The sequence below is a fragment of the Cervus elaphus genome, chromosome 5 (genome assembly GCF_910594005.1).
Source record: "Cervus elaphus chromosome 5, mCerEla1.1, whole genome shotgun sequence".
Lineage (NCBI taxonomy): Eukaryota > Metazoa > Chordata > Mammalia > Artiodactyla > Cervidae > Cervus > Cervus elaphus.
In genome coordinates, this window is record NC_057819.1 from 115,887,840 (window position 1) to 115,908,530 (window position 20,691).

General features: G+C 48.0%; 2 protein-coding genes across 2 annotated transcripts; one reads left to right on the top strand and one right to left on the bottom strand.

Annotated features, from left to right (window-relative positions):
* Positions 1 to 888: 888 nt before the first annotated feature.
* On the bottom strand, positions 889 to 14,169 carry DUSP3 (dual specificity phosphatase 3). The gene is made up of 3 exons (XM_043904758.1): positions 13,960 to 14,169; positions 10,585 to 10,811; positions 889 to 4,593 (listed from the first exon to the last, which is right to left on the bottom strand). Exons 1-3 carry the CDS (start codon positions 14,082 to 14,084, stop codon positions 4,388 to 4,390), a joined length of 558 nt encoding a protein of 185 aa, XP_043760693.1. The 5' UTR covers positions 14,085 to 14,169; the 3' UTR covers positions 889 to 4,387.
* Positions 14,170 to 15,616: 1,447 nt separating this feature from the next.
* Positions 15,617 to 19,029, top strand: CFAP97D1 (CFAP97 domain containing 1). Its single transcript, XM_043904762.1, has 6 exons — positions 15,617 to 15,767; positions 16,318 to 16,388; positions 16,651 to 16,769; positions 17,719 to 17,842; positions 18,351 to 18,407; positions 18,911 to 19,029. The coding sequence occupies exons 1-5, from the start codon at positions 15,644 to 15,646 to the stop codon at positions 18,405 to 18,407; spliced, it is 495 nt and encodes a 164-aa protein (XP_043760697.1). The 5' UTR covers positions 15,617 to 15,643; the 3' UTR covers positions 18,911 to 19,029.
* Positions 19,030 to 20,691: the final 1,662 nt, after the last annotated feature.

Sequence of the window (20,691 nt, forward strand, 5' to 3'; positions counted from 1 at the left end):
ACAATAACATACACACATGTATCCAAACGTGGGCTTACACATGCATGGCACTTTTCTAAAAGGATATACTTAGAACTGGCTTCCCCTGAGGGAGAGGTATTGAAGGTTTGGGGTAAGGTTTACTAAACCTTTTTGTACTATTTGAATTTATAACGGTTCCTATACAGTATTTCCTTTTTAATTAAATGTTTAAGTTCCACTTTAAAAACGTTACCCATTTTACATATCAGTGCTTTTGTATCAAAATATGAAGATTAGGTTGCCAAAGAGGTTTGATAATACTGAGCTAGTCTCATTGCCCCCTGCTGTAGATGGTGAGCTGGAGATCAGAAAGGCTCTTTCTCTGCCCAGGCTCTTTCTGTCTGGAGGAAAGTCACCAAGTTTCTCTCAGTTTTTTATTCAGAGGGGGAAAAAAAGCAATGCTTCTTATAAAAGAGTTAGTGCTAATGGAGGAATTTATAAAACATCTAGGGGCAGGGGATGTTTAGGGACTGCCTGTTTGCAGGATCACTCAACTCCTAAAATGCCACGCAGTCATCTTCATGTGAGGCGACCCTGAGACTCACCCCTATCCCCTTTCTTAGGAACATAAATCTTACCTGCCTCATTGGCAGTAGTGGGCCACTCCAATTAAGAATATTCCAATCAGTTACACAATAATAAAGCTGGAATTTTAAAAAATTAAATAAAAAGATTATTCCTAAGCCAGTAATTTTCTGGTACTGGAGAGATGTTCAATACATACTGCATGAATATAATCATCACAGAACCTATAACTAGATCAGGAGGGTGAATTTTTAAATGATGATCATTAGAAAAAGCAAACATAAAAGCTAAGCATAAAAGTATAACAGAATCAACTATGATAAGAAGGACAAAAAAAGACCATTTCTTCATAATATAAGACATTTATTTTGGTTACAGTTTTAGTGTTTTAACACTGATTTGTGATATGACAGACATTAAACTTATTTTTTTTCAAACCAGTTTAATACCTTTCCCTTTTCTGTCCAGAAAATTGATGCTTTCACAATCAAATTACCCTAAAAGCTGACAGCAGGTAAGTTAAGCTTCCAACCAATCTGTTCTCTCAACCGGAGATGGCCTCTCTGTTCCAATCAGGATAAAATCTTGACTTGGAAGGACCATCGTTGTCAGCTCTTCAGTGATTCTTGATGCCGGTTTTATGACAGAAAATTTCCTGTGAGAAAAGCTAACATCTTCATATTTTAAGATCAGTGCTTATTTCGATTAAAACATTAGCATCTTAACATTGTGACACAAAGGCACCAACTTTTTCCCAAGCATCCATCTCCATGGGTGGAACATAGCGCCACCTGCTGGTCATCACGTTGTTACACACCCTATAATTTCCAGGTGGCGGTCCAAGTACATGGGGATTCTTGTAACAACCCTACGGTGTCAGAGACAAAAGGGACCTTAGAGGTCTTCAAGTTTAGTCCCCTTGCTTGAAAAATGGTGACTTCTGCTCTTCGGCTAACTTGGAGTGGCAAGGAAACAGACCAGCCTGTGGAATATGCACTGCTTCAGAACTGAGAAGAAAACCATTTGGTGCTCTCATCTGGTCTAGATGGGGGTCTCCCAGTCAAAGAAAGAGACCAGGTCAGAGGAGGGGATAGAGGCACCCTGAGTTCCTGTTCCATCACTTCCCCGTGGCAGAGGGGGAAGCTGTCCAGATGGGCATGTGTTGGCTCTTACACGACAGAAGTTGATTTTGTTTTTACTCAAAGAAGTAGGAGCCACATCTCGTGAAGGAAATATAGGGTTTCTGGGACTAAAGACTATGAAGAAATCCCAAGTTATCAGCAGAAAAGTAGCCCCAAAGTGACAGCAGTAATTCTCCCCATGGCCTTTTCACCAGCATGTCCCCACAAAGAGGCCTTCAAGAGGTCCTGTCAGCAGACCTAAGTAGCTGAGGCTGTCCCGTGTGAGGACCACTGCCTGGGTGTGGGAGAGGGACCCCAGCCCCAGCTCCTGAGCCTCTTCCGGAAGTGGAGCAGAAAGCTCTGACTTAGGGATGCTATGTGTTTCCAAGAAGAAGAGCCACACATTCTAACCCAATTGGGGACCCACATTTCTTACTTTTCCTGCAGCAGGCCCCCCTCCCCTCCCCCAGCACCATGGCTTGCACTTTTGTCCTCTGGCTACAAAGCTAACTGGCCCTCCTGCACGGGGGCTGGGTCAATAGCATGCACAGCGCACCAAGACCTTCCCGAGGGCTCATTTCTTGAGGAGGAGTGTAGTAGGAGAGGAAGAATTCCGCTTCAGAGAGCAGTCAGCCTGGTTTCACCTCAGCTCTGCCTTTGAGCTGGGCAGCCCTGAGCACCCCACCCCTAATCACTCTGAACCCCAGTCCCTTTTCTTAAAGGTACCAATACATGAATGAGCCCGACGCCAAGTTAATAAGGTTATTGTGAGGATCAAGTTAGATGAAGTGGAAGAGTTATTTGGCCTCTGTGAGGGTCACAGTGGGGAAGAAGGCTGTTTCACTTGGGTGGGTCTATGGGGGCAGCCTGGTATCTGAAAAAGAAGACAGATTCTAGTCTGTTTGGGGCTGCTGCGGTCACAGAGTAAAGGGGACATCCAGGCTGGGCGGTGCTGCTTCTGTCAAGATAGAGATCATTACCCCTGGGTGTTAAGCCCCAAGGCACACCTGCCTCTCCTCCACCTAGCTGGAAGCTTCTGGTCAATTCTCGAAAAGGCACATTTCCCACCTCCACATGGTCAGAACCACTGCCTGAATTGAAACTTAAAACTGAATTTTAAATATTCAACAAAAGTCCCTGATATTTCATTTCAGGTAAGACTCCTTTGCAAATCCTTGCAAGGGATCCTACCACCAAGTCAGGCTTCTGGGAGCTTGACAGACCCACCAGAACAACGCCCTGCGTATATTTGGTGCTCAAGAAAAAAAAAAGTTTAATTCCACAAACTTTTATCAGACATCTATGTGCTAAGCTCCAGGGGGCAGAGCTGAGGACCACCTCTCTGCCGTTAGGGAACCTGAAGACAACGGCACCGCATCGCTTGCCCTGATGACAATCATGCCAAGTGCTAACAAGACTGTGTTCAAAACAAAACTCTATTCTGACAAATGTGTACAGACGTGTCAGTATGAGTGTTCACGGCTTCCAACATCATCCTAAAAAGTCCTTGCAAAGGCCGTTTCTTTTTGTTTCTTTGCTCTACCATCAATAAAGGTGCCATGTGGATGTTCCGTCATGTTTCCTCTCTGCCTGGCTGAGTCGTTTTTGCTCCCAAGACTCCAGGACCTTTTCTGGCAGCAGAGAGCTGGAAGACCTACCTGTCAGTGGGCAGGGTGTGAGCCTGGGCCCATTTAACCCCCCGTTTGTCCAGCCACTGGCTATGCTGCTCTCACACACACACACACAACACATGTGCTATAATTGGCCAATTTCCTCCTCCTGTTCTTGGAATAGCAACTGAGACAAAAAGCAGTGAGCACGAGTGGCTTGGGCTCGCCAACACTATAATTTAGGACAAAACCCTTGTAATTCTCCAAATGGTGGGGTTTTTAAATAGGCTGGACTTCAACACCCTGTTTTCTAAAAAAGAAAAATAAAACTCTGCCTAAGGAACTACTCTTCTAACGGACCAAGGGACTGAGAGCCAAGTATCCCTAAAAGGCGGATTCTGAACTCAAGCCTTCTAAGGAGTCACATTTTTCAAACTATTGATCTAGGAGAGTCCTTCAAGGAGGGGGATGTGCTTGCCCACACAAGGGCCTCGTTGTTTCGGTATCTTTAATCCTAAGGAAATCGTCAAAATGCAGTTACTTGATGAGCGTTTCCACCCACGGACAACTGACCCCAGCCAGCTGCAGACCTCATGACGTGTCTCTGTGAGCAGGGCGCGGACGGCTGTGAGGATAAGGGGGAGACAGACACAGTGGGGGAGAGGGGCCCACATTTGCATAGTTCCTTTACAGAGCCCCCTCAGGAAAGGGCCCAGAGGTGGGGGCTTGGAGTTGGGGGCGGGGGAGGTCGGGAGGGGCCCCCGTGAGCATCTCAGGCCTCACACTTCCACAGACCTCTTGCCCTGGGTCGTCCAGGAGAAGCACGCCTGTCACAGGCCTTCGCCCTCTGGGCCCCCACCTCAGGGCGAGGACGTCATAAACTGCAGGCGCAGGACACGCCAGGGAGCAGGACGCCCTCCTCAGCAAGCTTCTTTATGTGCTCCCCAGGGGGAAAGCGGCCCAGGGCCGTGTTGGGACAGACGTGTGGGCAAGTGCCTGGTGATGCTGGGAGCAGGGTACACTGTGTTTCCTAAACATGGCAGCCTGTGACGTCACAACCAGGGACCCCCTCCCCCGCCTGACCTCTAGAGAAGAGGCAGTGGGGGCGCCCTAGAGTTTCAATTTTCCCTCCTTGACGAGTCTGTCATTGAGCTGGCAGAGCTGGGCCAGGAAACCGTCGTTGGGGCCGATCTCACGGTTCTGCCTGACGATGCTCAGGGCGGACTTGACATCCATCTTCTGACGCATCATGAGGTACGCGATGACGAGGGTCGGGGAGCGGCTGTAACCCTCACGGCAGTGGACAAGCACTCGGCCTGTGAGAGACGGGGGACGCGGTGAGCTGGGGCTGGCCCGCCCCACCTCAACTCCAGTCAAAACTCCTCCCAGGAAATGCACATGCAAATGACACTGCCAGGCCACCCTGGGCCCACCAGAATGGCTAAGATAAAAAGATCAATACAAAACACACAAAGCACTGTCGGGGATGTGGAGCATAGCTAGGACTTTGATCTGTGGCTGGGGAAAGTGAAAAAGAAAGTGATAGTCACTCAGTCATGTCCGACTCTTTGTGACCCCATGGACTATTCAGTTCAAGGAATTCTCCAGGCCAGAATACTGGAGTGGGTAGCCATTCCCTTCTCCAGGGGATCTTCCCAACCCAGGGATCAAACCCAGGTCTCCCACATTGCAGGCGGATTCTTTACCAACTGAGCCACCAGGGAAGCCCAAGAGTACTGGAGTGGGTAGACTATCCCTTCTCCAACAGATCTTCTCGACCCAGGAATTGAACCAGGGTCTCCTGCATTGCAGGTGGATTCTTTACCAGCTGAGCTACCGTGGTTGGGGGAGGGGATGTAAATTGGCACACAGCTTCAGGAAACCACGTGGTGGAATCTACTCAAGCTGACCACGTGCATCCCCCAGGCCCTGGCAATTCTATCTCAGACCCACACCAGATAGGACTGCATACACGTCTGCTAAAAAGAATCCCACCAGGACGTCATAGGCAGCACTGGTCACAACAGCCCCAAACTGGAAACTCCCAAAGGCCCATCAACAGAAGAGTAGAAAAATACTACGTCTGAATAGTCTACAACTTCCCAGATACAAATTGGATGAAACACACAAACAGGATGTATATGATCCCACGGAGCAGAAGAGTCAGGGGCATTCCCTGGTGATCCAGTGGTTAGGACACGGAGCTACTACTACACGGGGCACTGGTTCAACCCCTGGTTAGGGAACTAGATCCCATATGCTGCAAGGTGTGGCCAAAGACAAAATCGGGAAAAAAACCAAAAAGGGCCAGCAAAACTGAGCTATGCGGTTAGAAGTTTGGATAGTGATGTGGAGGTGGGAGATGTGATACTGTGAGGAATATGTGGGGATTCTGGGGTGCTGGTCAGGTTTAGTTTCTTGATCTGGGGGTTGGTAGTGAAGGACAGGGAAGTCTGGCATGCTGTCCATGGGGTTGCAAAGAGTCAGACACAACTTAGCAACTGAACAACAAAAACACTGGTGTGTGCAGTGCGCTGATCTACACACTGTGATATGGGCACTAACCTACATGAATTTTCTATCTCAAGCAAAAGCAAAATATGAAAACCACCCAAATGTCCATCAACAGGTAAATGGATAAACAAACTGTGGAACGTCCATCCAACAGAACACTACACAGCATTAAAAAGCCATTCCTGCTACGTGCAATAGCACGGAAGAAACAAAAGAATTATGCTGAGTGAAAGAGACCAGACGGAAAAAGCGTGCATACTGTGCAACTCCATTTACATGAAACTCTACAAAATGTACACTAGTGTCTAGTGATAGAAAGCAGATCAGTGGTTACTTGGGAATGGAGGAGAGAGAGGAGCAGAAGGGAGAGGTCTCAAAGGGACGTGAAGGAAATCTGTGAGGTGATGGACAAACTCACCATCTTGGGTGTAGTTATAGCTTCACAGATGTATACATATGTCAAAACTTACCAAACTCTATTACGTGTAGTTTAGGGAATGTCAATTAATGCCTCAACAAAACCATTTCAAAATAAAAGGACCATGAATGTCAAATACAAACACAGAGAATCAAAACAATGTATGTATGTGTTAGTTCAGCTGTGTTCCACTCTTTGCGACCCCAAGGACTGCAGCCTGCCGGGCTCCTCTATCCATGGAATTCTCCAGGCAAGAATAGTGGAGTGGGTTGCCATGCCCTCCTCCAGGGGATCTTCCTGACCCAGGGATCAAATGTAGGAGACCAGTGTACATTGCAGACAGCTTCTTTATGGTATGAGCCACCAGGGAGACTAAATCTGGCCCCTCCCCCTGCCTCTGACATCATCTCCTTGTTCCCCTCCCTGCAATCCATCCAGCCAGCCCCTTGGCCTGCGAAAAGTGAAAGTCTTAGTTGCTCAGGCCTGTCTGACTCTTTGCGACCCCATGGACTGGAGCCTGCTTGCAACACCTCTTTTCCCAGGGATTTGCTCCAGTGTCCTGAGAAGGTCTTTCCTGCCCACCTTCTAAAGCCACAATCCCACTCTATACCCCGTCATTCCCTTTCTCCCTGCTTTAGTCACCCCCACCCCCTGATGGGCCACACATCTTTTTCACTTGTTTACTGTCATCTCCCCGCAAAATGTAAGCTCCTCGAGGGCAGAGATGCCTATCTGTTTTGCTCCCTGTTGTATCCCCAGCACTGGATGAAGGTAAGAAGGAATGGTCAGGAGAGACCAGAGCATCATCAACAAGGATCCCCCAACCTTTTATCAAAGTGGGGCGGCCCCTTGAGCAAGAAGCTTTGCCTTCTCTTATCCCTACCCTCTCCTGACACAGAGTGCTCAGTTCAGGTCTTCATCTCTCATCTCTGCCCCTTCACCTCCAAACTGAGCTTTCCCTCCACCCTCATCCTCCACCAACCTACACAACAGCTGGAGGGAGCTTTTTCAAATATAAATGTGACCTGTCCCCATTAGTCGGGTAGCATAGTCACCAAAGTGTTACTTACCAGGCTAACCACCCACGGCCCCGACACCTTTCCAGGCTATTTCTCACCTCTGTCTCTTCGCTCATATTGTTCCTCCTACCTGGAACACTCTCTCCCTCTTGGCAACCTGGCAAACTCCTGTTCATCCTTAAGACCCCAGCTCAACTATTTCCCTTGTCAGCATAAGGACTGAGAACCCCAATCCTTGAAGACATGGAAATCTGGGTTTAAATTTTAACTTGCTGGTTGTGATGGTTAAATGTGTCAACTTGGCTTATCTATGACACCCAATTGCTTGGTCAAACACTAGTCTACAAGAGATTTTGTAGATGTAATGAACACCTCCCATCAGTTGACTTTACATAAAGGAGATCACCCTTAATAAGGTGCGTGGACCTCATCCAATAAGTTAAAGATCTTAAGAGCAAAAAACTGAGGTTTCCTGGAGAAGAAAGAATTCTGTCTGCAGAAGTCCTGCCTCAGTTTCCAGCCCGCCTGACAGATTTCAGATTTGCCAGCCCCATGACCATATGAGCCAATCCCTTAAAATAAATAATATATGTATATTCTATTGGTTCTGTTTTCCTGGAGAACCTGGGCCAATACCCTGGTTATCACCCTATGACCCACCTAAGAATACTGTGCCTCAGTTTCCTCATCTGAGCTAATATACCCATGCCCCAAGATGGCTGAAGATTCAGGGAAGAGATATATAAGAGCCTCAGACTAGTGCCTGGCAGACATGAACATTCAATAAATAAATATGAGCCGACACTACGAGCCTTCTGCTGGCACCTGGGGCATCCTCTTCTGTAGCAGTCTAGCCCTTTGTTTCTGCTGGTCACACACAGACCAACCCTCCTCTGCCAGAGTGTGAGTTCCTTAAGGGCAAGGACTATAGAGTATTGACTCTGGATACCCTACAATTCCCAGCATACACTAAGTGTTCAATAAATATTTGCGGATCAGCTGAGTGAATGATTCCCCACCAACACTTCTGCATGGGCATTACTGTGATGGAAACCTGCTAACCCAGAGTCAAAGTCTCTTCTATTCCCATGACCCTAGCCCCAAAACATAACCTTATTTTCCCAATGCTCTCAGGGTAGAAATGGGGGGGTTCTCTACTTCTCTGCCCAGTCAGTCTCTGGCCAATGGACCCAAAGTATTCAGAGTAGGGCTTTCCCTGTTTCCATCCTGGCAATGGGACCCTCTGCAGAGCAGCTGCCTCATTGCCTAGAACCTGGAACAGACTCAGCATGCACAGAACTCAGAGCCAATAAGCAAGGGGAGAGGTCAAAGTCCATCCTTCCAGGCCCCGCCCATACACCACCTCCTCCAGGAAGTCTCCCTTGATCTTCCCAGCTGGAAATGACTGCTTCCTTCTCTGAGGGTCCCTGGCCAATTCCCCCACCCCAAAGTGATGGGCCCCCAGCTCCCTCAAGCCTGGCACAGTGTTGGAGGCCAGTGTATTTCTGTTGGCTCACTTGACCAATCAATCCTATAAGTACTTCCACTAGGCATTAGAACCCATGGAATTTTTTCCTGTCACTGGTTCAGTACTCCAGTGTACCTGCTACACGCCCAATCTATGTCAGGTGCTAGGGAGACAGACAACAGACAGTGGACTCAGACTGCGGGCAGGCTTCATGGATGAATGGACACTACGTCCAGGGCTCAAGCATGAGGCAGGGTCTGCCAGAGGATGGGTCAGGAAGATGCAGAGAGAGCCTTCCAGACAAATGACCCAACCCACATGGGCTAAGGCAGGAGGTCACACAAAGTCAGAGTATGTTCCCAGTTGCATGGAAAGAGGAAACCGTCAGGGAGCTCTAAGTTGCCTGAATGAATGGATATACAGGAAGAGCAAAATCCATCCTCTTAACCGGGCCCCTCATTCTTGTCTACAGCAGAGCTCAGTATAGCTGGAGAGGAGGCATGTGATGTGTACGAGGCTGGGGAGGACCACAGCGGGCCTGATGATAAAGACTGCAGATATCCCAGGCAATCAAACCTCCCTCCTGGGCCCCAATTGTGTGATAACCAGTGGCTTGTAAACTCTGTCCGCTGGAAATCATTGCTGTGGGGAGGCTGCTGGGACAAGTAGCATCAGGGAAGCAGAGACAGGCTAGAATCAGGGGGACAGGGCTGATCATGCCTCAGTGGGAGTCGCTCCCCTTGGCCAGGTTTGGGTCGGGAGGAAGAAAGGGGATGGAGAAAGCGGCAGGAAGGTAAAGGCAGCTGCTGAGAGAATCAAGCTAAAAGCAGAAAGGGCAAGCAGCCCAGCCTGCTCAGCTGCTGTCTGCCCTCTGGCCTTCTAGGATTTCTCTCTGGCATGCCTCACCTGACAGCCAGCACTCCAGCAGTTCTACTTCGGTCCTGCCTTATATTTTGGACCCGCAGGAAGCATTTAAAAACTGGGCCAAAGTTTGCTGACTCCCAGTCTAAGCCAATCAGGGCTGCCCCCTTCCCCTCGCCAGGTAATACATATGACCCAGCTCTCACCAGTGAGGTGAGGGGGACTCCACTGGGTGGTTTCTAGGGACTACTTTATTTGTTCTTAAGAAAAGAGAAGGGGCATCCCTGGTGGTCCAGTGGCTAGGACTCTGTGCTCCCAAAGCAGGGGGTCCAAGTTCCATCCCTGGTCAGGGAACAAGATCCCACATGTTGCAACTAAAGACCCCATGTTTCCGCATAGAAGATTGAAGATCCTACATACTGCAACTATGACCGGGCGAAGGCAAATAAGGAAGTAAATGTTAAAAGAAGAAGAAGAACAGAGAGAAACATGAGGAAGAGATGGTGGCCTCATCTATTGCTGCACTTTATCCTGTTGGGAGGTGGTAACCAGATCTGCCACAGCCGTCTTGGGGTCATCAGGGGAGTCCCAAGCACTGAGGGTGGAAGAAGAGTCCTAAAGCCAGCAGAGAGCTATTGCATCAACCAGCCCTGGAGCTGGTCACCTCAGGATTTCTTATCACAGAAAATAATAAATCTTCACTACTGCAGCTATCTGAATAGGGGAGGGGGGCTGGCAATCAACCCTCAGCCAAAGTCAATGTAAACACAAGGGCCCCGAGGCTGCCATACCTGTGTCACGTGTGGTCACCTAACAGGCAACCAGGTGAGCAGAGAGAGACCCAAAGCTCTCGGTCATTCACACAAGAGCCAGAAAACATCAGGTTTTCCAAGAAAAGGCCTGTCATGTGCTTGTTTTCTAAAAGAGTCAAGTTCAACCTGCCTCCCAGTAAAGCAACTCAACTCCAATAAAAATTGATTTTAAAAAAAGCTGCCTCCCACCGTTTCCTGGGTGGCAGGTCCCTTACCGTTCTTCTGAGCCAGAGCCTGGTCGATGAAGTCTGCCGCCTTTTCAAAGTAGGCGCTGAGGTTGAACTCCTGTGTGTCATTGGCCTTGATGCCCAGGTAGGTGATGCCGGAGTCCTTGTAGAAGTTGGCATTGGTGTTGACATGCATGAAGGACCTGCCCTCAGCTGCGTTTAGGACATGGGTGATGCCCAGCTTCTGCAGCTTGGGGATGTCTTGAGCCACAGACCTGGACAGGAAACAGCAGCAGGGGAGGATCAACTGACTACCTGGCAGCCCTCAGGGGAGGAAGATGGAGAAGAGAGACCCTAAGCCTCTTGGCTCAGAAAGGAACCTTCTGTGCTCTGGCCCCTGCTGGCTTCTCCAGCCTCAGCTTATGACCCTCTGCCCTCACTCCAGCCAGCTCCAATTACCTGCCACAAATAGCCTGGGTGCTTTCATGCCCACACTGTTCCCACTACCTGGAATGCCCTTCCACCTTCTTCATAAAGGTGCATCCTCTCATATCTCATCTCCCTTGGCAGCATTTCCTGATCTCCCCTTCATCCAGCATCATGCTCTCGATACTGTGGTGGTGGTATCACCAAGAGACTAAAAATGGAGCCAGACTCCAGACAGCCCTGTCACTTACTAAGCTTGAACAAGTCACTTAACCTTTCTATGCCTCAGTTTCCCTGTCTGTAAAATGATGATGATAACAGTACCTACTCCCGGGGCTGTTGTTAGTGTTAAATGAGCTGTTCTATAGACAGTCTGACACCGTGGTCAGGGCCACTACCCTAATGCTTGATTGTGCTTATTTGTTTAGATGTCCAGGCTGTGAGCTCCTGATGGAGGAACCATGTCTGCTTCATGTCCATATGCCCTGCACGTGCTCTGGTACCTGGCACACACAGTAGGTACTGAAGGAATTTGTGGTGAATCAGTGAAGAATGAAATCAGCACAGCCCAGCAGCCTTCTTCCTTGGATTGTAGAGTGCAGCAGCCCCCTTCCGTCCCCTAGAGGGATCCTTCCTGCCATAGTCCACTAGCCACGTCTCTGAAGCTTTCCTGGGTGAGTAAGCACTTGGGGAGCCAGTGGAGGTTACAAAACATTCAATCTGAATAGTCAAAGGGCTGCTTTATTTCATCTCACAACAACATCCCAATTCAAACGGCAGTTTACACTTTACACAAGGCCTTCTCCTGCGTGATCTTGTTTGCCTGTCACATCAGCCCTGGGAGGAAGGAAGGACAGAGCTTCACCTCTGGCCCGACAGGACAGACGAAGGACGTGCATATGCTCTCAAGGGCTGCTGCATGGCAGGGCTGGGAGGAGGCCTCTTTTCTCCCGACACAAGGCCTGCTCTATCTTCCCCCTCACTCTGCTTCTCATGCCCACATCAACCACAAATCTCACGAGGCAGAAAACGGGGCTCCTCCAGGTTTCACTCTGCCCTGTGAGCCCTGATCAGGGGCCCTGATTTTGTTAAAGCACTCCTGACTGCAAGGGGTGGGGGAGAAATAGGTACTCAGTCAATCCTCCCTGTGGAGCACTCCCCATACCCCTGGTCTGTGTCAAGGTCAGACTTGCTTAAAAGGCAAGGGATGTGTTTTCTACAGTGGCCATTGGCACGTGCCACCCTGGACCACCACCAGATGTCCACATCTTGTTTTCCACCTTGTAAGTGGTGACAGCTGACTGAGCCAAACTGCCCAAGAGAGCAGGGTTTCCAAGAGTGCCAAGGCCCCTTGCTGCTTGGGTGGATGGAGAGGGGCTTATTCTCAGAACTCGGCAATTCCTGAGGACTCTGGATGAGATTCTGGTACCCTTAGTTAGCTGTCAGGACACTGCACGCAGCTGTAAAGTAGTGGCTCATTAAAAAGGCTCTAAAATAACTAACTTTGAAGAGTCACTGCCATTCATCTTCCTTCTCGAATACTAAGTCAACATTCAACAACTTCACCATCACTACTGTGAATGATGGCTTGTCTGGTGGCTCAGACAGTAAAGAATCTGCCTGCAATGAGGGAGACCCAGGTTCAATTCCTGGGTTGGGAAGATCCTGTGGGGAAGAAGGGCATGGCTACCGACTCCAGCATTCTTGCCTGGGAAATTACATGGACAGAGGAGGCTGGTGGGCGACAGTCCATAGGTGCGCAGAGTCAGACACGACTGAGCAATAAACACACAGTGAATGAACCTTGTTCAGTGCCTGACACCAGTGATGCTCCACATGGTGAATGAGTGATGGATGGATGCGGTTGGCCCCCATGAAACTGGGACCCGCCTTTTAGACCCCCCTAGTTCTGTGATGACCCCCATTTTTGCGGCAGTCCTTGGCAAAGTAAGCATCAGGTCCTAATCCAGGACCTGGGATACAGACATGAACAAGATATTGACCCTAACCTCACAAGCCCTCACCTGCTCTGGGCCACCATTTCTTCCTGTGAAAAAGGAGAGAACCGGGTTAGACATGCGGTCTCTGGGCCCATGGAGCTTAGGGCCTCAGGGTCTCATGAAAACCCAACCTGCGCCCTCCGGAGGCTACACAGGCATGGGAATCTATTTTTAACTTTTGGCTGAGATTTCAACACCTCTCAGAATGGCTATCACTAGTTCTCTCCTGCTGCTGAGAAATTCTTACTAGTAGTTTGACTATGAGAAAATCGATTTGGTAAGAACTCCTAAGTGATAAATAATAAATGCATTTCCTGGTGGCGAGAAGGTCGGCAGCCTTTGCTAAGTGATGGCTCAGGTCCTCAGGGGTTTTATCATTGGGTCGTTCTAGAATTCTAGGTAAATCAAACCCTAAGTGGAAGATAGGGGGAGGAGCGAGGAAACCTGGGCCCAGATCTCTGAACCCCCAAGTTTGGGATATGTCAATTCTCCGATCTAAGCCTGCCTCGCCGGGAAAATTCCACGCCCGAATTGTGACGTCAGCCCGTTGCCATGGCAGCGAAGGCAGACATTCCGCGGTGACCTCACTGCAGAACCAGGCAGCTGTCACATGACGCGCGGGCCGGAGACCGGTCGGGCGACAGAGGGCCACCTGTTAAGTGAACCTGGTCGCCCCGACACCGCCCAAGGCCGAGTACCTAGAGGGTGGAGGCCTCGGGCAGGACGCCGGCTGCCCGAGCGGCCCCGGGTCTCCACCACCCAGGGAAGGGAAGGACAGAGCGGGGATGGGGCGGGGTCCGGCCCCTCCGCCCCACGCACGAAAGGTGGGCGGTGACTCCAGCCCCCGCCCAGCCCCGGCCCCGGCTTCCGGAGGAGCGACCCCGCCCCGGCTCCCCCCACCCGCGCCGGCCGACGCCCCCACCCCAGCCCTCGGGTGGGCGGGGCGCCCCGGGGAGGGGCTGGAGGGGCGTCTCGGGGCCCGGGAGAGGCGACTCACGCGTTGCCCACGTAGATCCTGGGGGTGACCTCGTTGCAGGGCTGGCTCGGGAGGCTGTAGCAGCCGCTGCCATCCGAGAGCAGGTCGTTGAGATCCTGCACGGAGAGCTCGAACGGGCCCGACATGGCGGCGGCAGGGCCCTGCACGCCCGGGCAGCCGCGAGCGAGGGGAGAGCGGCCGGGTCAGCTGGGCGGGGGCTCCAGAGCTGGGACCCGCCCCGTCCCGCCCCGGAGGCGGGCCCGCAAGGCGCGGGAAGCGGCGAAGCGCGGGCGCCCAGGCGCGCTCAGCTCAGGGAAGTATGCGCGCCGCTTGGCCCCCGGGGGACTCGGGGAAAGACTTCTGGGCCTGAGTCCGCGGCGGAAATGCTGCCACCCTGGAGTTTCCGAGAGTCCTCTTCCCACCCCCCGTTGAGGCATGGACGTTCAGTAACTCCACTGGACTAAATTCAGGGCGCAATAAAAGTTTTTCTTGACCGAGCGTACACCCAAGTGTCGCTTAATTTTCTCTGGATTACAGGGACACCCGGGTTCCGATTGTGAGCTCTGACTGCCTGCTGCGGACTAGCAGCGTGGGCTTCACCCGGGAGCTGGTCAGAAATGCAAAATCTCCGCCCCAGCTCAGACCTGCTAAGTGAGGATGTGCATTTTACAAGCCCGGGATCCCTACGAAGGTTAAAGGCGGAGAAGCCCAACTCGGGGGCACATTTCTTCCTGCCTTCAATGGGAGTCGGCATCGTGCCTAAAGCTTGGGCTCTATGCAGACAAGCATGGCATTCTGGCCCTGGGCAGTGACTTAACCTCTCTGAGCCTGTTTCTGGAAAAAAAAAAAAAAAGGAGTTAATAAAAGCATCTACCTCCTAGGGCCTTGTGAAGGATTAAATATAACATTCCAGGAAAGCGCCCAACTTTACATAGCGAGCACTAGGGAGGTGTTCTCCCTCTCTTCATCAGCAAACGGTGTAGCGCACCCACTAGGTGCTGCACCTCCTAGAGCAGCTGCCAGCCCACTACAAGCCACATGATGCCAGCAACTCATCATTTACTGAGGTCCCGCTACCAGCAAATGACCATCCTCCTCCACTGGCATGAAAATGGCAGATGTCCCCACCCTCCAAAGAGCAACTGTGGTGCTGGGAATTCAGGAAACCCACATCCCAAGCCCAGTTCTGCCACTAACTTTCTCTAGAGCGGTTTGGTTGTTGCTCAGGACTTCAGTTTCCTCATCTGCAAAATGAAGACATTGAATCAAATTATCATTAAGGATCTTCTATTGATATCTCCCAACAGCTGTAGTCTCACACCTTCAGGGAAACCATTGCAGTGGGGACTAAACTTACAGCCCAAGGTGTATAACCAAGGCTGGTTTTCTCCACTCTCCCACCCCCACCCCTTGCCTTCCCAACCCCTTCCAGACAACACACTTTTTCCTGCTGCCGTTGGTGGCACCTGCATTCCAGGCAGGTGGGAAATCTGAGCCTCAGTCCTCATCTTGACTTGGACCTAGGTTAACTTTCAAAAGAGAAGCCCAGGGACAACCAGGCATGTTCCACTGCCCCTTTCTTCCCTGGGGACCTGTCCCTGATGTCATAACTGGGTAACTATGACAACCCATCATGGACCGCTAAGTACCTCACAGAGGAAGGAGCCTGGGTGCCTCATTTCTGAAGTGAGACTAGGAAGAGAAGATGAACAATTCCCTGGATTATCTGGCATACCCTGTAATTGTCTCTAATCATAGACAGAGTACATCCTTCAGGAAGAAGCTGGATTTTGGCCACTACGCATTTCATAAGAATAGAATACAAATAGGTATGTGGGGTAATTTAAACTGGACACTATGTCTAGGATTCTGAAAGGGCTCACCTTAGAGATATTGATGGTAAACCAGAGCAGTACACAGCTTTGCAATGATATGGCCTTATCTGCTGAGTCTGGTCAAGAGGGCATTAGCGTCAGTGACAATATTTATCTTCCACCAGGGAGTTCCTTTGATGGAAACACTCATTTAAGCACTTTAAAGCCAAAAATCTAGACAGAGGATGAGACTGCAGCATCCAGTAGCCAGGCTAGTCATATTGGGAAGGGGCAGGAGAAAGTCTCTTTCATTAGCTTCAAGGAACATTTATGTCTGTAAATTTTATTTTTCTCAGCCCTCATCATGCTTTCATGTCTGCTCAAAACTCTTCAAAAGATGCCAGTTTGAGAAAGTCAACTAAACCAGAATCCCTGAACTGAACTGGTTCAGAATTCAAACTTGTAATGTTTTAATCAGTGTCATTGTGTAGAATGTGAGCAGAGTCTCTAAGGCTACCAAGAGGATACCTGTGATATAACATTTCTCTCTTTCCTTCCTCTCCAGTGAAGCCTACTGTTGATACCAAACCTCCAGCAGCGCACACACATCACATTTTAAAATTGAGCAAACTGCAGGTATTTGTTCTTGCCATCTGCAGATGTACCTTATCTATGTCCCAAAGAGGTCCAGTTTCCCAGGGCCTTCTAAATACCCACCACTCCCTCCTCCTCTCCATACACCACCCCTGGATTCCTCAGCCCTGCTCCCAGTTTCCACTGTGGCCCCCAGTTTGCCCCTTTCCCATAATCCCACAGGAGGGGGATGCTCAACCATTGTGAGAGGGAGCATCATGTAGCAGTGATGATGTCACCATGGTGGGGTGGGGTTTCTCACCAGGGTGAACAAAAGAGAATCGACAAAATTGAATACGAAAACAAGCAACTGTGTCAAAAAATCGCCAATGCCCACCGAGGCCCCGCCAAGGTGGATTGCTGGAATGAATATTTTTCCAAGAGGTAGTATTATTTCTCTTCATTTCATTTTCTGAAAGTCAAAACTGACTTCCCCCTTGTTGGGTTTTAATACTAGAGGCATACTTAAGGAAAGTTATCCTGAGGGATAACCAAAGAGACCATGTTAAGGAGAAAGAAAACCACCCCAAATAAGAGCCTTTCTCTAACGTTGAAGAGCTAACTTTTCTTCCCTAAGAGACTCTTTGGAGTCCTATTTAGAGTTTGTCACAGGAAAGCACTTTTGTAAAATGGTGATGATAACTGGGATTTTAATATAGCATTCTTAAAATTGTTTCTGCAAATATTTGCTGAGCAACTACTATGTGCTGAGCACCAGGAATACAGAGGTGAAATGAGATATATATTTCCTAACCTCAAAAAACACAAGGTCAGAGAGAGGGGACATTTATGCAAATAATTACGCAGTATGATCAGGGCTACAAAAGGAGTGTATGCAAGGAAAGATGAGTTTTTGAGTATCTCTGTGTGTAAGTGTGTAGGGGAGAGTGTCAAGATGTCTTTCCTGATCCTTGTGTATTTAAAACTGGGTTGAAAGCTGAGGGGAGTAAGAACCAAGACTATTACCAGCTATTTGTGATTTCTGGGTAGACAAGACCTGCATCACCTAAACCAGAAACTCTCAATCCTGGTTTCATATAATAATGCCTGGGGAGCTATTGCAAAATGCTAATCCCCAAGCTCCATCCCAGACCAGTAAAGTAGAATCTTCTAGTAGGCTGCAGGGCTGAGAACCACTGGCCTTAACCTAAAAAAGCTTTGCATATTTCCCAGAATGCAGTCTGGTTCAATAGGTTCTCAGGGCTCCATGGAACAGCAGGCTCCTGTACGCAGGCAGCCTGAATTTCTGACATCATAACTTCATCTTCCCCACTCCAATCTGGAAGGAGAATTTTATTCTTCACCTATCCTAGGATTTTTTTTTTTTTTCCAGCTTAAACAGAGAAACAAGGAACCGGGAGCTAGTGAGAATCACTGTGGAAAACCAGGGCATTCTGAAGAGGCTTGGTGATCGCAAACCACACTATGACCGCAAGTCGTCAGAGTTAGATTGGCAGGCACGTGGGTACTCTGTGATAGTTTTATTCACTCACAGAATCTGGCTGTGTTCAGAGGAGAGTCAATCTCAGGAGAGACCCCTGATTGTTGGAGGACAAAATCATGAGGAATGTAACAATCTGTAAAAGAAAAACTGCCCAGAGCCTACAAATCTAACAACAGGAGCAAACCTTTCACCAGCTAAGGACATCTCCTTGGTAGCAAAGCCATTATGTGACAGCTTCAGAAAATATCTGGTAACATCTTCCCTCATCCCTTAATTCACTTAGGTTGAATGAGCAAGCAAAGAAGATGAAGAGTATACAATTCAGTATGTGGTTGATTTGTTTCATGTAGGGACAATCCTGTAAGAGGGGGAAAAAAGCCATCTGGAGTGTTTTTATAAACTTCCACTCTCTGGCTTTGGTCTGTAAGCCTTTTCTAAGCCCCATAGGATTTAGAACCTCAACTTTCACACCAGCACCTGGGCACTGACATAAATCTTTCTGATTTTTTTTTTCCTTCAAGAATTCAAGACGCTATATCAGAAATACAACCAGATATCTTCTCTCCCGAGATAAATAGGTATGTCTTCACATGGCTGCCCTTTATCAGAGAAGAACATGGTGATCACAGTTGATGCCAAAGCCCTAAAATCCATGTAGATGAAGAACAAGGGGCCCAACCAAGGGGCGAATTTTGCTCTTCTGTAATGTTGATTGGCCATCCATGCGGGGACTAGAGTTCCGTCTTTGTTTCCTCTCTCCATATAAGTAGGAAATGACTGCCTTTTGTCACCAGCTTTGAGGCTTTATGTGAGTCTAAGGGGAAGTGATTTGTTTCAGTAAGACATAAACAGGAGGTCTTTAATGTTATGCTGAAGTTACATTACGGGTCTCTGTCACTGTTCAAAAGTACTATTCTGTAGGCATTTTGTATTATTTCATATTATTAGTAATGACTTAAGTTTCCCTGCCCTGTCGCTGCCCCTAGGGAGAAGGATAAATGGACATTCGGGCTTTTCAAAGAATAATTCTGTATAATTGATGGCTCTCCATTTCTCTCCCTCTCCTCTCCTTGAATGCAAGGTTACTCACCATGGATAAAACAAGAGAAGGCCCTAGGATTTCTTAGCTGCTTAGGATTTCAAGGCACTCCTAAGTGGCTGAATGCTCAATCTTAGGATGCTACAATAAAGCTTGGAACATAAAATGAGTAAGTTACATGTAAAATACCCAAAGGCATTAAGTTCCATCCCCACATGGAGACAGAATGGAGCAGGCAGAAGGAAAGATCCAACAAGCACTTTTATTGGGGGCTATGAAAAGTCTTAATGAGACAGAGAAAGTGACAGCTTTCACCAGCATGCACCATTACCACCACCCCAAGCAGGAAGAATAGGTTGGGTGAGATGATTCAGTCACAAGCTCAGTTCTGTGGAAATGGAAAACAAAAAGCACATGAGGAAATTAAAGCTCAGACAACACAGAGAAAAAACACCATTAGTTTCTCTGTGAATACCCAGGATTGGAAAAGAATGCTTCAGTGAGATTTTCATGGACTCTGTTCATTTGTAGGGAGAAGCAAGATTGAAAATGTCAAAAATATCTCAAAACACATGACAAGACAATGTTGCATGGCTTCTGGGATTGGTTATGCTGGTTTTGAGCCTTTTTAAACGTTTTATTTTGAAGGAGAGGAGATCTTATATGTTCTTACTAGAAATAAATGTTTTATTTTAAAATAGATTTACAGGAAGTTACAAATAAATGTATGGTGAGGCCTCCTGCACACTTCACCCAGCTTCCCCCAATGTTAACATCTTATGTAAATATGTTACGGTGTCTCTCCAGGAAAGTTGACATTGGTACAATCTATAGAGCATACACAAATTTCACCACTTATACATGCACTCATTTGTGTGTGTGTGTATAACTCCATGCTGTTTTTATCACATGTGTGGTTTTGTATTAATACAAACACTTTCAAGACAATTAACTGTACCATTATGGAAAATACTGTATCACCCCTTTTGGCCACAGCCAGCCTCTTCCTCCCAGCCCTAAACCCTGGCAATTACTAATATGTTTTCCATCTCTATAAATATGCTATTTCATGAGTGTTACATAAATGGAATCATGCAGTATGTAATCATTCTTTTCAGATTTTTTTCCCACTCCATATAATTTCCTTGAGGTTCATCCAGGTTGCATGTGTTGATAATTTATTCCTTTTTATTGCTGAATGGTATTCCATGCGATGAATGTACCACAGTTTATTTAACCATTTACCCATTGCAGGATATTTGGGTAAATTCTAATTTTCTGACTATTGTGAATAAAGCTGCTATCCACTATTATGCACAAGTTTCTGCATGAAAATAAGTTTGATTTCTCTGGGATAAATGCCTAAGAGTGTACTTATGGGATTATATGATAAGTCCATTGTAAGAGAAATTACAAAACCATTTTCAGAGTGGTTATACCATTTATATTCCCACCAGCAATGAGTAAGCCAGTTTTTTCATATCCTCATCAGCATTTGATGTTATCACCATTTTTAGTTTTGGGCATTGTAACATGTGCAGTAACATCTCATGTGGTTTTAACTTGCATTTTTCTAATAATTAATGAAGTTGAACATCTTTCATATGTTTATTTGCTATCTGCATATGCTCTTTGGTGAAATATTGGTACATTTGCCCATTTTCTAATTGTATTGCTCTCTTCAATATTGAATTTTGAGATTTCTTTACACATTCTACATTCAAGTCCTTGGTGTTGGATATGTGATCTGCAAAATATTTTCTCTGTAATTTGTCTTTTCATCTTTCACAGTGTAAAGCATTTAAATTTTGATGTCGTTCAAT

Excerpts from the sequence above, each read along its gene's own strand:
- DUSP3 (XM_043904758.1), bottom strand. The coding sequence starts at position 14,084 with ATGTCGGGCCCGTTCGAGCTCTCCGTGCAGGATCTCAACGACCTGCTC. Across the intron at positions 10,812-13,959 it reads AGGATCTACGTGGGCAACGC|GTCTGTGGCTCAAGACATCC; the intron begins GTGAGTCGCCTC and ends TTTCCTGTCCAG. Across the intron at positions 4,594-10,584 it reads GGCTCTGGCTCAGAAGAACG|GCCGAGTGCTTGTCCACTGC; the intron begins GTAAGGGACCTG and ends CGTCTCTCACAG.
- CFAP97D1 (XM_043904762.1), top strand. The coding sequence starts at position 15,644 with ATGAACAATTCCCTGGATTATCTGGCATACCCTGTAATTGTCTCTAAT. Across the intron at positions 15,768-16,317 it reads TAAGAATAGAATACAAATAG|TGAAGCCTACTGTTGATACC; the intron begins GTATGTGGGGTA and ends CTTCCTCTCCAG. Across the intron at positions 16,389-16,650 it reads TAAAATTGAGCAAACTGCAG|GGTGAACAAAAGAGAATCGA; the intron begins GTATTTGTTCTT and ends GTTTCTCACCAG.